At 47.6% G+C, this 15197-nt stretch overlaps 1 protein-coding gene across 1 annotated transcript; it reads right to left on the reverse strand.

Moving 5' to 3' along the window:
• Window positions 1–1557: 1557 nt before the first annotated feature.
• On the reverse strand, window positions 1558–14325 carry UBE2Z (ubiquitin conjugating enzyme E2 Z). The gene is made up of 7 exons (XM_079903571.1): window positions 13940–14325; window positions 11879–11951; window positions 9763–9950; window positions 7319–7430; window positions 4599–4711; window positions 3716–3806; window positions 1558–1741 (listed from the first exon to the last, which is right to left on the reverse strand). Exons 1-7 carry the CDS (start codon window positions 14251–14253, stop codon window positions 1571–1573), a joined length of 1062 nt encoding a protein of 353 aa, XP_079759697.1. The 5' UTR covers window positions 14254–14325; the 3' UTR covers window positions 1558–1570.
• Between the last annotated feature and the right edge of the window lie 872 nt (window positions 14326–15197).

The raw sequence follows: 15197 nt of genomic DNA on the forward strand, positions 1-15197 counted from the left end.
TGTGGATCACCAATACCCCACTGGGAGACCTATCAGTAAGAATCTGGAAAGTACAGGAGAACACATCAAAAAGGGGAAGGATGGGTTCCCTTGATGCCCAGTGTCACAGGGCACCTAAAGTACATTTTTCTGAGCCAACCAGATAAAGGATCACTGCAGCTAAATAGAGAAGCGACACAGCCAGGCAAACACCCATCAGAGTCAGTGACAAAGAGCAGTTGGGGGTGGGGGGGGGGGGAGAGAAGGAGAGGAGTCTTCACAGAGTCCCAGCTTCAATCCCCTCTGCCATTGGCCACCCTTGCTCCCCACAACTCCCTGGGCCTTTTTTTTTTTTTTTTTTTAAACTGGTACACGGGCCTCTCACTGTTGTGGCCTCTCCCGTTGCGGAGCACAGGCTCTGGACACGCAGGCTCAATGGCCATGGCTCACGGGCCCAGCCACTCCGCGGCATGTGGGATCTTCCCGGACCGGGGCATGAACCCGCGTCCCCTGCATCGGCAGGCAGACTCTCAACCACTGCGCCACCACGGAAGCCCCACCACCACGGAAGCCCCCTCCCTGGGCCTTGAAGTGAGGAGGGGGACTACAGGCTGAGGTGAAAACACACAAGGACAGCCAAACAAAATACAATAGGACTAGCATCAGCCTCCCCCCTGTACCCCACCCCCAGGAGTAATACCCTCATTGTGACTAGTATTTATGAAAAATCTGTAAGAGACTGTTCTATGTAGTGGCTCTAATCCCATACACACAACAGTTGTCTGCATTGGGAACTTTTCAAATCGGTGATTGCGGGAACAAACGGCAATTCAGCTTCTTATGGTGCCTGTGCAGGCTTTACCAAGACCTTGGTTCAGGCCCAGTCACATTTACCTTCTGTCTTAAATCTAGAATGGGTGAGGGAAGGGGGGGGGGGGCAGAGGAGAAAGGTGCTCAGGTGCTAGGTGAAGCTTACTCATCAGCAGCCTAGACTCCACCACTGTTCCTTCTCTTTGGTCTGTCTAGAACAGTGACTATAAATTAGGAAAAACAAAATTATGCTGGCCTGTGGGAAATGATGGGGGTAAAGAGGCAGGGAGGAAAAGGGCATTGGGAAGCCCTGCTTCAAAACTGAAGACAGACAGACAGACAACCACCCAGACTGCTTAAGTGTCACAGACAGCCCCCCACCCCAAGCTCCCTTCCAGATATCCCCATAAATCATTTGGGCACACTCCCTCTAGGAATTGCAATTTCTGTCTCCACCTGTCCCTAAGGAGCTGGCCCTGTGGAGAGGTGTGTTGGTTGTTTTGTTTTTGCCAGAGGCCCTCGCCCTAGGTGCTCCTGCATAGGTACCTTGGCCCCTGATATGGGATGAACACAGCCCCAGATGCTCGAGAGCCAAGGAGGTCAGATCGGGAACAGCCTCCCCACTTCCACACCCTGGGATCCAAGCTTGCTTGGTTCTTGCCATCTTGCGGGATGATGTCACATTTGGAGGGAGATACACAAGTGCCTCTCCATCCCTGGGGTGGGGGGAAGGGACTTTGCTGGGACTCTCGAGTGGGGGGAGGGGAGAGGGGAGCAGGGTCTAAACCCTCAGGCTCCCGTGCAGGTCTGTCTCTGTCCCAGACGAGCTGCTATCAGAGTCCATTTCGGCGTTCTCATTATGGAGCCTCTCCAGCACTTTCTGACGAATCAGTCCCAGGCGCATCAAGAGGGACTGGTAGTCAAAGTGGCCCCGCTTCTCTCCAAAAGGGTCCTGTGGGGGAAAGGAGACAAGCGGGAAGGAAGATTCAAGTCTGGGTGGCTCACCCTAGACAGAGCAGCTTTAGGCCCACGTGAAACACACGCTCAACTTCTGAGCATGGGGACAGAAGGGGGCATAGCACAGAGAGTTCCCAACAGCAGACATCATCATCTTTGTTTAGGAATATTGTGGCACGTTCACCACCCCAGATAGGTCTGGCTTGGGCCAACATTAAAATGTGTTTGCATTCCCCCAAAGCAAGCCACTGTGCAGAAGGGGGACACAGTAACAGCGAGGTAGATAGGGAAGAGAAATTCAAGACCAGGACTGTAATCATTAAGTGTGCTGGTGTTTTCAATTAACCTCATACAAACTATATAAGGGGAAAATTACCCTTCATTCCCTATACTCAAAAAGGGTAATTTGCTTTTCTGAGATCATAGGCAGGTCTAGAAGGAAGGAGTTCTGACTTCGGATAAGCACCTGCCCTCCTCCCCACGGACCAGTCATCACATTCCTGTCCAGGTTTCTGGGCATCACTCCAGTCCTTGTCATTCGAGATCAAAGATAACCAAACATTACGTGGAAAGGGGTTAACTGTCCTTAAAGTCTCAAAAATAACTATGGGTGGGGTGAAGGGTATAAAAAAAGAAATTTAAAATGCTAAATAAGGATTATGGCAGCAAAGTAGCTTGCCCAGCGTTCAAACAAGTGGAGACCTCTTTCCTTGGCAGTTACAAAAAGTCCACGATTTTCCCTCTCACATAATGTCTGCTTCTCCCACCTAAACTCCTTCCACACTTCTGCCCGCACATTACCATCATGATCAAGGGCCAGTGGATGTAAGTCAGTCTCTTGTGACTACAGCCCATACTTTTCACATTTGAGGGTTATGTTCTCCCAAAACTGAACTCCACACTTACTCTGGAGCTGTCAATTTCCCAAATCTTCCTCCTTTCTTCACTGGCTCCATTTCCACCCATTCTCCGCCTTCCCAGATGCTGCTCCTCCCTGCCCTTCCCTTGTCATGAGTTGGTTTTCCTTCACAGACTGAATATTAGAAATGCTGCTAGATACCAGCAATGATAATTCCTGATGGGGAACAAGCTACAGCATGCATCATCCTCGATATATTCTCAGAAAAGGTTCAGGAAACAAGTCAGCCTTGAGCTGGTCCTGCCCTTTGAGTTTAAATGCGGGACATAGGAGGGAAGTCCTTGAAGGGAGGATAGGGAAGCTACCATCTCTGAGCAGCACCTGAGGAAACAAAACAGTTACTCCCACTGCTGGTGGTGCTGGGTGGGTGGGAACATAGACCAAAAAGAACTGGAAAGAACCTGAAGAGGCTTTAGCCACTTATCCAAGTCACCACTTTTCTAAGCAAGTAAATGATCCAACAGACACAGGACTGGCCCTTCAGGACAGGAAGATTCTCAACCAGTTGCTTATACTGGATCCTATTTACAATTCGGTTTAATAAGAACCTCTTCTTTTAAGCAAGCCTAAATTCTGCATTCTTATTGGAAGCAGAAGCACATTTCCCCAGTAGAGGCAGAGAACGAACAACTGGTTACCATCCTTGTATTAGGTTCTTTCAACAATAATTGCACACCCAATGTTTCCCTAAGCATTCCTTCTCTTAGCACCCCCCTGAGCTAGGGATGGAATTCCAACAGATGACTCTCATAATCCCTAAGTTCTGAGAGGGCTGAATGTTCTTGGTTTGAAAAGACTACTGACCAAGAAGGGAAGGAGTTCCAGGCTAGAAAGCAGGATGATTCAGATTCTACTCTTGAGTACCTACTTTATGCCAGGAACCTAGAACCAACTCCATATGACTTCAGTCTCTCTCTGGGCCTCAGCTACTCAATGCACCAGGTTCCTTTTGGCTCTGCACTCTATGAGAGATGTGGATGTCACCCTTGTGAGGGGGGTTTACATGGTCTGTTGTAAGGCCTCTGGAGTCAGCAGCGGGGGCTCTGTTACCTGCATAGTCTGGCCTTGAAGGTGCAGACGATCTTTGCAGGCCACCTCATAGAAGTCATAATACTCCAGGAAGGACTTCTCCATCACCCCTCTGGAAAACAAGCAAAGCAGCTTCACTTAGGAACAAGAGGGGAAGGCACCACCCCTTCACCATCGAACCTTAATGCCAAATTCAGCAGCAAGAGTTTCCAAAACCAGATTTGGTTTCCTACAAAGATCTTTCAATGGAAAATGGAAAAAGAAACAGCTGACTGACCATGGTTGATTTCCCTTATACTCTAAGGATTATAAAATGAGAGTGACTGTTAATACTGATCATTTGAACTCCAACTTCAACTCATGACTTTGCTCATTCTCATTCGTTTTCCACAGGCCATCCCTAATCCCAAACCTTACTCAAAATTCTCCTAGATACACCTGAAACACTGTAATCAACTATACATCAATTAAGAAAAAAGAAAGAAAAAACCGTTGCCCCCCCATTTCCTAGAAAAGTTTGTTTCATTAACTCTTTGCTCATCTAGTTTTTAACACCTAGAAATAAACTTGAACCCTAAGAAATGGGTTTATTATGAAGTACTCTACACCTCATTTGGCTGTATAACAGTTAAGTGTCTTTAGTCAAACAGGGGCTCCCTGAAGGCATGGACTATGTCTTTCCCATCAGGCTCGGCACTCTCCAAGAACCGAAAAGCTCTCTGAACTTCCTTTTGGGTAACCCCTTGGTCACTTGCTCTTTAAAAGCATGAACCACATCTTTCCTTTTTCTCTCTCTTTCTCTGGTGCCCAACACTGGACTTTGCCGCAAAGGTTCTCAAATGTACGAACAAGCTCAATATCCAGAAGGAATACCAAGTACCAAGTGGGCTCTCTTCACACATACCGTAGGGGTTCAGGGCAGGGACACTTTCCTTCCATCATGTCACAGACCGCCACTCTGATGGTCTCATGCCGAATACATTCATTGTAATTTTTGCTGTCTCCTGGATGTCTCTCCTATAATGTGACAGACACCACAGTATCCAAGTACAAAATTTAGGTAAAAAGAAAAGCCAATGGGAAGAGATTTTAGGATTAGTATGGGGTACGTGACCCAAGCAAATGAACTAAGAGGATGCCTTTCCCACTATATGGCAGATCCATGAAGAGCAACTAAGTCCTTGAGACCACTCACCCCGCCCCCCCCCCCACACATACCAGTACCCATCCTCTGTTATGGGTCATTTGACCTATAAGCAGCAAACGACATCCATCAAATTTCCCTAAGCCTGAAATGAAAGGCCTCGCAGGAAGGATTAAGTGGGAAATAACCATGTGTAAGAATAATGGTGGGACAAAAAGGTATAAATGATGCTAGGAGTCTTAGCCTGAAAAACCTATAGATATCGGGATGCTTCCTGGTTAACTCCTTTACACATCTGTGGATTCCACCATCATTGAATTCAACTATTGTCTATCAGAAGTAGAACCTGAAGTTTTCAAAAGAAAAAACTCCGAACCTGGTCTGGAGAGCTGATAGGAACATGTGGGCGTGAACAGACGGGAGCATGGCGTTCCACCCTTTAACTCTTCCCTTGGTCCCCCCTCCCACCACCAACTCTAGTCAATCAGAGCCTTGGCTCTGATCAAAACATGTAATGAACAGGAAATACACACATGCCTTCAGCCTACCATCACGGTTCCCAATGTGCACCACAGCGAAATCACAAGGGCACTGTGGGATACTGTAAACTTTTTGAGGAAAACCACAGTATTCAACACCTGTGAAATTCCATGCAAACTACTACCTTGAGATAGGTAGTTCAGTTTTTTTTTGTTGTTGTTGTGGTACGCGGGCCTCTCACTGTTGTGGCCTCTACCGTTGCGTAGCACAGGCTCCGGACGCGCAGGCTCAGCGGCCACGGCTCACTGGCCCAGCCGCTCCGCGGCATATGGGATCTTCCCAGACCGGGGCACGAAGCCGCGTCCCCTGCATCGGCAGGCGGGCTCTCAACCACTGCGCCACCAGGGAAGCCCTAGGTAGTTCAGTTTTAATGTTGAACTGTATTACATTCCTTTTGATGACATACTGTTTTCACGAAGCTGAATTTTCAGTCACTGCTTTAGTAAATAGCAAGTAGCATATGAAAACAGGAGGGAACAGAAATGAGGGTGGTGGCTCTGGTCTGATTCCAAGATTTTAAAAGTTGTATGGCACTGAACAGGTGTACACATCCTATTAAGTCAGTGTAGTCATCTGAGAAGGAAGTAAGTTGTTTGGACCTAACTACTTAACAAATGGAACAGTGTGGCATTTCTTTCTGCCTGGGGAACTGTGAAAAAAAAACTACCAAGACAAGGGGTTTCTGTGAACCAAGAATGTTTGGTAGTTTTAAGAATAAAAGGGGTCCCATCTCTTGAATTTCCAAACAAGACGTAAAAATCAGGTCCTTGGTTAGCCAATGAGGTCCGTTTCCATTTCCACCTACTCCTGAAATCACATTCACTATTTGTTTGAAAGGATGGCTTAGGGAATAATTTTTGTTCATTCCTTTTTTTTTTTTTTTTTTTTTTTTACCGTACGCGGGCCTCTCACTGCTGTGGCCTCTCCCGCCACGGAGCACAGGCCCCGGACGCGCAGGCTCAGCGGCCACAGCCCACGGGCCCAGCCGCTCCGCGGCATGTGGGACCCTCCCGGACCGGGGCACAAACCCATGTCCCCCGCATTGGCAGGCGGACCTCCAACCACTGCGCCACCAGGGAAGCCCAATTTTTGTTCATTCTTAAAGGGTATTTCCCTTTGTTTAGGACTACAGAAGAATCACCAATGTTAGTGTTATCTCAAATAGTTTCAAAATGAATTAAGCCGTTTTAATCATTTAAACTGAATTACTGTATCTTTTGATAATATCACTGGAACTCTTTTCCTGTGCTCATGAGTAATCTGGAAGGGGCTTTGAAACAATGGAAGACTTTGGGCTCCTGGGACTACATCCTGATCTGTGTGTCCTTGTGAAAGTTAACTAACCTCTCCGAGTCACCATTACCTCGGCTGAAAATGGGGATAACATTTATCTTGCAGAGTTAGTATGAGGATTAAATGAGCAGTTACATATAAAGTTTGGAAGGGGCTGGCATATAGTACAGCCTTGGGAATTATGGGTTTTCTCCACCTTCTGTTTGGCAGCACTGACTAAAATACTCTTGCCCTAGCCAATGACTGTTCCTGTGGTTCTGCAGGTAACAGTACTTCACAACTCCAAAAGAAAGTCTGGCTCAGCAGTAGTCACTAGGGAGCACCTTAAAGGGATACTGGGGAATGGAGGCATACAGAAGAACACACTGGCTCCAAGAGCCCCCAAAACAGACACAGAATCAATTTCCAAATGACTCCACTAACTTTAATCCAAGTCAAATGGAAATAACTTGACAATGTTATTGTAATAGGGAAAAAAATTCATTATTAAGGCACACACATGCCAGCTCCTTTTTTCTCCCACAGTGACGAGTTTAATACATGGGGCTGAGCCAGGTCAAAAACAAAACAAAAACCCCCAAGTAGATCTTTCAGATCTCTTAAAACCCAATACTCTACACCCCAAAGCTGGGCCCACCTGGCCTTACCTGCTCAAAGCCAGGTTCATTGTGATAAGGGTTCTCAGTCATCAGGGACTGGATGGAGATGAGCACGGAAGAGATGCTCTGGGCTGGGCTCCAGGCAGGGCCAGTCCATGTACTGCAAAACACATCAGAAGAAGGGAAGAGGGTGAGGCAGAGAGAGACGGGAAAGGCCCTACAGAAAGACCAGTGTACGAGTACCCCGGGGCCTGGAAGCACCATCATAAGTGACTCACTTTCTCTTTCACTATTAATACTCTGGAATTTCCCAGCCTCCATCTCACCCTCATTCACCAGAAATCACTCAACTGCCTAATCCTCTTATCAAGTGTCACAAAAGAGGGCAAAGTAAGCAAAGTAACTTTGAAGGGATTTTCTTTGGGCTAGGAGAGAAACAGTAGCCAGGGAAGGTTCCCTTCATCAAAATGAAAGAAATAAGGTAAGAAAACAGCTCCAAAGGCAGGCTAAATGTTAACCTCTATGGATCTTAAAGAGCTTATTTATTTATGGGTGGTGATGGAGTCAGAGAGGAGAGAGAAGTTGAGCACAGAGGCAGAGAAGGGACTGAAGCTCCCTGGTTAGAGGCCATGTGGTGGGGTTGATGATCGGGGATCCAGCTCTCTATCAAACCCCCAAAGAGTGTCAAATCCTCTGAAAACTACAGAACTCTGCCAAAGGACAGAAAGGGAATAAGGGGCACTTCTAGAGTGTGGAAGGTTTGAAAATAATACATGAACAACATCTTCAACAACAGAGAAACACCAAAATTGCTCCTCTCTTTCGTATGCCTGATGGAATGTTGGGAGAAGGAGGGAAGCTTGGACATTAAGGACATTTATTTTTAACTCAATTAATTGAAGAGATGGCACCTGAGCTGGAAGCTGAACACAACCTGAACCAGGACTGCCTTGTTCAAGTTAACTCGCCACTTCCCTTTCCCTGCTGGCCTTGAGGGAAGGCCAGTAAGTAATGGGGAACAGTAACTTCCTCAGAGCTCGCTCTTCAGTGCCTCTCAACCTCTCTTCTCAGCTTCAGTTCCCCAGGAACCCTAGACCTTGTGCTCTCCGAAGCATCTAGTATTCGGGCATTGAAGTCAACAGGGTAAACTCATTCAATTTCTTTTGTAAGTCAGCCCAATATTTTTTTCTAGGTAGGGAGGAAAGGAATGCAGCTGTTAAAGTGAATAGTCAACTAAGTACGCATGGGAATTTTCTACTCTGATTCTTGACGGCAAATTTTCAAATTCAGAGTAGCTTCTCCTTTTCCACCCAATACTTCTGCCACTTTTACCCCACCATCTTACTTCCCCTGTTTCTACCGTGAACCAATGTTTGCTCGAAATAGTTTTATATTGGCCTAATGAAGGAAAACCTAATACAAAAACACTTACAAGAACAACTTTCATACAGAAACAACAACTAAGTTTCCTTACCACTGTGGTTTATATATACCGCTATCCTTCCAGCACAGACAATCCTATACCCTAACGAGATAAAGGACTTCTTTAAGGACAACCTCCTTCAAAGGACTTTCTCACTGCCGCAATCACAGAACATATTCTTCGATCTGAGAGAATTGGGCTGAGGGAGAAGTTTGTTTCAGCTGCCTTTTCCCCACACAAACCTAATATATTGGATTGGACAGGAAGAAAGAAAACAGTATCACCAGTCTGGGCAACTTTCTTAACTTCAACTTTTACTTGTTCTATGCCCCAGGGAAATTCAGACCACACTAAAAAGACCAATTCAGAATATGCTAGAAGATATTTCCATTCTGAATTTTTAACCCCCGAAGGAGATTAAAAGGGAATGGATGAGAACTACATGAAGCAAAATCTTGGTAGCACCCAGAAACAAAAATGTACTTGAAACATCTGTGTTTCATATCTGATGTGACTTCCAACCTCAGACATTTTCATTCAGTTGCTAAAACATAATCATCATCATCACCACCACTGCCTCCAAAGCCACTCACGAGAGACTCAGGAATAAGACATTCACAGCCTTGAATGGCACAGGATCTGCAGCCTTTCTCAACCTGCTCAGGAGAGAATTAAGCCCTGATGCCCTAAGGGAGTAGTTCTCCAACAGTTTGCACCAGAATCACCTGGAGAGCCTGTAAGACACAGACTGCTGGCCCTACCCCCAGAGTTCTTGATATAATAATTCTAGGTTGGGGGCCCAGACTCTACATGGCTATAAATTCCCAGATGCTACTGCTGCTCGGGGTGAACCACTTCACTAAGGCATCCACTGTACGTCATGAATTAACTTCTTTTTCTGCATCTAGAATGACAGTAATCAAGTACCATCCGGGGGAGAATTGAGGAAACAGTCACTCCAATCATTTTCTGTGTCCTGTGATTCAGATGAGAAACCCTGGTTGATGAAGGCTGGCCTAGAGTAATATTTGCTAACAACCAACTTGGCCACTTAGAAGTCTCCTCTTACCCTAGAATACTCAAGCAGACTTTCCCATTGCGGTAGAAGTTGGGGTTAAACCTCACTGTGTTATTGCCCGTTGTCATCAGTTTGACCCGAGGTGGGTGGATGGGATAGTCGGGCGGACACCGAAACACGAACAGGAAGAAACCCCCTTCATAAGGAGTGTCAAATGGGCCTGTGATCAATGCATGAATCTGCAAAATAAAACCCCATCTCAAAATTGTGAGGTGATGTCCCATCCCAAACCCTCCTGGCTTCCACTTGCTACCCACGCCAGAAGCAGGACCTTCATCTGAATCCATATTCCATATCCTCACCATGAAAAATGAATAGCCTGTGCTCACTCACACCAATAAATATTTTTGGAATTTTAAGAAACCCCATTATAGTGTAGTGGCATCTTACTCAGGGGTTACATTCTAAAGTTAGAGCCCAAGGTGAAAATTGAATCTAGCCAAAATCACCCTTGAGTGTCCCTTAAAACTCCCTTAAAGCATGTTTTTTGTTCGGACTTCCCTGATCAGTATTTTATATAACAAATGGATAGAACACCAACGTGCAAAACATAATATACATCTGTAAAATATTGTCCTAGCATGCTTAATTTTAAGAAATCAATACATATTTTTACTGAGTACGTATGTTTGGATTTGCCTAGGTTAAACATGCGTACGATGCAACTCCACCCTCCATTTATGTGGCACAAAGGGGAGGAGATGAATGGAAAAGAAGAAAGGGATTGGAGGCCACAGCACCAGTGCCAATCACAGGGCAGAGCTGAGGGTTGTGATGGAGGCCTACAGTATCTGTCTCCTCCGCAGAGGATCAAACCTACTGTGGAGGATGTGGCTCAGGCAGCATCCAGCTGTGTGAAAGATACAAAGAAAAATGGGGAAACTCAGGGTCCACTCGGAGCCATAGACTATTCCCAGAACTTTCCCCAACACTGTAGGTTAATAATAATATAAAAAAATCAGCAGCACTTGAAACAAAATGCTAAGTTCTCTTCCTCCAGCTGTGATTTATTGAACAAGACTTCCCTTCTTGAAGGGAAGAAAACCTAACTGACTCAGTTATATTTCTTCATCTACAAAGGCTCCTAGGCACTTAAGTCTGCTCAGAATTTAAACAGCAAGAGGAAAAAGGACCTGCAATCCAATGCCTCTGTCTATAGTCCCCACCTTGCCCTGGTGGCATCCTATGTTATCTTTTAGCCTTCAGTCATTTGGAATAGCAAGCTCAAATGGTATCAACATGACATCAATTCTGGGACCCCAGGGACTAGCATATTAACACTAATACTTGACTAAGAACAAGATGTCCCAGGAAAAACATTTCCAACCACATAAAAAGAAAAAAATCAATTTAAAGGGAAACCTATTCAAAACAAAACAGACACACAAATAATACCAAATCTGAATTTTTACTATAAGAAATTTGACACTAAAAGGAGTTTTCATTTAAACAACACTAGATTTAGGTAATCTGATTTCTTCCCGATATCAGTTTAAGTAAAAATTCACTTCTCAGGGTAGAGCAATCAATGACAGAGAAGTCTAGGTATCTATGCCAGAGGAATTTTAGCTTTCTCTTGTGGCTGTGTGTGGACAAGAGAGGAACGGTCTTTGGGGTGGAAAGGATATTCAAAAGCAATCAGTAAGGACAGGAGCCTAAACAAGGCCCTGTAACTACAAACACTGTTCACTCAAGCCTGTCCCATCCCCAACCTTCTTGGCATCTGACTTACAGCACCACACTTAAAGGTCAAGAGTGGCAAGATGGGGGAAGAGTTGGCTAGTACAATAGGGTGACCATATAATTTATCATCCAAACTGGAGCATTTTTGAGAGGTAAAGAGTGCTCTATTAATAATTAAGCTTGGACAACAGGCATAAACTGGCTTTTCCAAGCCAACCAGGACCTTTTGGCACCCCAAAAGAGATACCTGTTCAAGGCTCTGTTCCACCTCACTGTGTGACCTTGGGCAAGCCACTTACTCTCTTGGGGTTTTGATTTATTCATCTACGTAATCAGAGATGTGAGCTGGATAATCTCTTTTAGGCTCTTTCAACTTTATGGGCCCAATTTCCCAATAACCCCCAAATCCCACCAAGGTACATACCTTAGTCATGTCAACAGTATCAGGTACAACGAACATTCCTGGAGGAGGCTCCTTATAAATGGACATGATATCCCTGTATAACACCAAGAGGAAGTGGGGGAGGGAGTGAGGGAGAGGAGAAAAAAGGGGAATCCCTTGAGCAGGACAGTTGTTATCACCTCAGTGAGGCCAGGGTTCGAGAAAGTGGTGCTTGGTACCACAAACGTTTGCACCGTCTTGTTGGCTGAGAAATCTCAGCTGAGTATTTGTCAGGCAAGCAGAGAGCAAATTATCATCAAAGGGGCATTGTTTCCTCAGGGGGAGGGAAGGGAGAGGGGGAAAAAAAATCAGAGATCCCAATGGTATCCAATGTCGCCCTGGAAAAGCCGCATCCCATTTACTCACTTCCTCCCACATGGCACTTCACTCACTCCCCACCTCCGAGATTCCCAGGGACTACGGCTGAATGCTACATGAAGATTTCTCGGTAACTGGGAAGGCATAGTCAACTCCACTAAAAAACTAGTTCCATAAACCACACAGTGGACCGTTGTTAGCACGGGGATTATATGAAGCAAGTGAGCTAGCAGGGAGCAATAATGGCCTTCTTGCCCAGAAGACTAACAGTGTACAGACCTCTTCAGGTTGGGATGGGGACCCTCTGAAATTGCTGAGAATCTCACAGGTGGAGGATGACATGAAGTCATTACTATAGAAGATGAGAGGACTTCTAGGTCATAGCTCATAAACTAGAATGGATCAGTTGTGAGCAAGGGCCTATAGGTGGGAAATCTAGGGACTTGCTACGGTACAGAGGGACATAAAAACGTGCAAACAAATGACAGAGTGGAGGAAAAGAAGTATTGGCAGAACTCAGAGATATGTTAGGATTGGAAGACTGAAATGTCTGAAGGAGTACAAGAGTTGAGAAGTGCTGAGTTTCTCAAGTTAGAGGTGGCAACCTTGATGGAGTTGGCAAACTGTGTCAGGCACTGGGCCAGGTACTTTACACACAGTATGCTGTTTAATTTTTAGTACAACCTTGAAAGTAGGTAGAAACATCTGAAAGAACTTGGAGTGTGGGGAATGTGATTACCTAGATGAGGATGACTGTGATGGTGGCATGGGGAGAGAGAGTCTGGCTATCAGCAAACAGGTTTCAGGATTAATAGCAGCTAAAAAGCATTCCCTTTTCCTATGTGATAGGTACTATGCTAAGCAATTTCACAAAAACATTATCTATTAAATGATATGATCTGAGATCAGTCACCCAAGAAATAAGCACAGAAGGGCCTTGGGCCTTTGTTCCTATATTTCAATTGGGTACATTTGCTTCAGAAAGTAAATCACATGACTCAGAGGAAAGAATACAGAAAAGAAAGTCTTGACTGGGATATCACAAGCCAATGTGAGACTGGGTGGGGGGGGCGGCAGGGGGATAGAAGCTTGAGTTCCTGGAACAGGTGTGAGAGTAGAGAGCTTTGGGGTTCTGGAAAAGTGGTTCAAGAGAAGGCTGCTGGCATGCGTGGGAAGCGACCTAGACTTGGGTAGGGGACTCTGTGGAGGGGGTTGAGGAGGCCGGGAATAAAGCCAGGATGGCCTGACGTCTCAGGCCGGGCAAAGCAAGCTGTGTGTGTGTCTTACAAATGGGGCTCGGGAGGAGACGACGCAGGGGACCGCTGGGTGGGGCCTCCGGGCTGCATCTAACAGGGCTGGGGTGGAGAAGGGGGGAGAGGGGCGGTGCGGAGGGCGGGAGGGGGTGTTACTGAAGCGCCGAAGGGTCGGGTTTCGGGCGGGAGGTCGGGAGGTGTGGGGGAGGGTGTCCGGACTGGAGACTGAGGGCTCAAGGGAGGTTACCGAGGGGCGGGGTCGGACCTGGATACGCGAGGAGGGGCTTGGTGCGTGTGGGGTTGGGGGCGGGGGGAAAGGGGACTTGGATCCCGACGCTCCGGGCTGGCAAGACGTGGGCTTGGGAGCTGGGCCACCGCGAGGGCAGTGGGGGTGGTAGTGGGACAGAGTGGGGGCGGCGGGGAAGGTCGAGCCCCGGAGCTCGGGGCTGGGGGAGGAAAAACTCCGGCTCACCGCTTGATCCGGAGTAGACACTGCGGCGCGGTTCGCTCGCCGTCCCAGTCGGAGCTGAGTGTGGGGTCCCAGTGGCTAAGCAGCGCGGCCCCGTGGGCAGCGGCCGAGGGCGGGAGCCCGGGCAGCGGAGCCAGGCCGCTCCCTGGCCCCCCGGCCCCGCCCGCTGCCGCCGCCGCCGCCCACACATCCGGCAGGAAAGGCGGCCCGAACCCGCCGCCGCCGCTAACGCCAACAACACCGGCGACGCCGCTCGCCCCGGGGCCCGCCGCCCCGGCGCCTGCCGTCGCCGCCTCCTCAGTCGGACTCTCCGCCATCGCTCCTTCGCTTCCGGGACTGCTCGGCAGCACGTCCGCCGACCAGAGCGGCCGCTGCTCCCTCCCGCTCCCCGCACCACCGAGAGCGGGGCCAGAGTGTCCCCACCCTCCGCTTCCTCGGCCTGGGCGGTGTTGGCTCCGCCCACCCCCGCCCCGACCAGCGAGAGGCGCTCTGCAAGAGCGTCCACCCACAGTCCTCCAGTGCGGGCGGGGGTCGGAGCTCGCCGGCCAAGCGAAGGTACTGGGCCTGCGCGGGTCCCGCGCTTTGCGGGAGGAAGTTCTGAGGCGGGTACGGACTCCTAGGTGCAGTTGAGGACCCAATTCCAAGGAATATTTTAGTTTCAAGCGTTGAAAGGGGAGGAGAGGAGGACCATTTACCACATCTAGGAAAGCGACCCTCTGACGTGCCCAAGGGGTAGGACTGGGGATCCAGCTTCCTTGTGGGGAGGTGCTGGGTAGAGGAGTTGACCCGCTTAGGGCCCTTCCTGTCCTAAAGTCTCTGTGATTTATCCTTCCTGCACCCTCACCCACGGAGGGCAGGCTGCCATTGCCCCCTGCCTGCAACAGGACCAAGAGGAAGGAAGGAAGGAATCAGGAACTACGAGTGAAAAACTACCTCGTTTTAGAGTTTATTCGATATATATTTATGAAGGGCTTGCTAAATGCCAGGCACTTTTGCTAGGCGTTGCCATAGGGGTAATAAAACAAACCTAGAGAAGCTTGGTAAAAAGAAGAAAATCAGGCCTCCTGACTCGAAGCTCAACATTTCTTTCCACAAGGCCTTGAATATGCAGGAATCAAGGGGCTGTGAGTTTAAATCCTGGGAGGATTCCTCAGGACTTTACTGAGATTAAGCTGAAAAAATACAAGCCATCCAAAAAACAAAAACAAGCCATCCAAAAAAAAAGCTTTCCCTTTTCTGCCTATCAAGAGTACAGGATCGG

This window comes from Stenella coeruleoalba, assembly GCF_951394435.1.
Source record: "Stenella coeruleoalba genome assembly, chromosome: 19".
In the NCBI taxonomy this organism is placed as follows: Eukaryota; Metazoa; Chordata; class Mammalia; order Artiodactyla; family Delphinidae; genus Stenella; species Stenella coeruleoalba.

What these genes read in the sequence shown, in the direction of transcription:
- UBE2Z (XM_079903571.1), bottom strand. Translation starts at nt 14,253, where the DNA reads ATGGCGGAGAGTCCGACTGAGGAGGCGGCGACGGCAGGCGCCGGGGCG. An exon ending in ATGAACCTGGCTTTGAGCAG is followed by an intron (nt 4,712 to 7,318) that starts GTAAGGCCAGGT and finishes GTCACATTATAG; the next exon opens with GAGAGACATCCAGGAGACAG. An exon ending in TTCAAGGCCAGACTATGCAG is followed by an intron (nt 1,742 to 3,715) that starts GTAACAGAGCCC and finishes TTTCCCCCACAG; the next exon opens with GACCCTTTTGGAGAGAAGCG.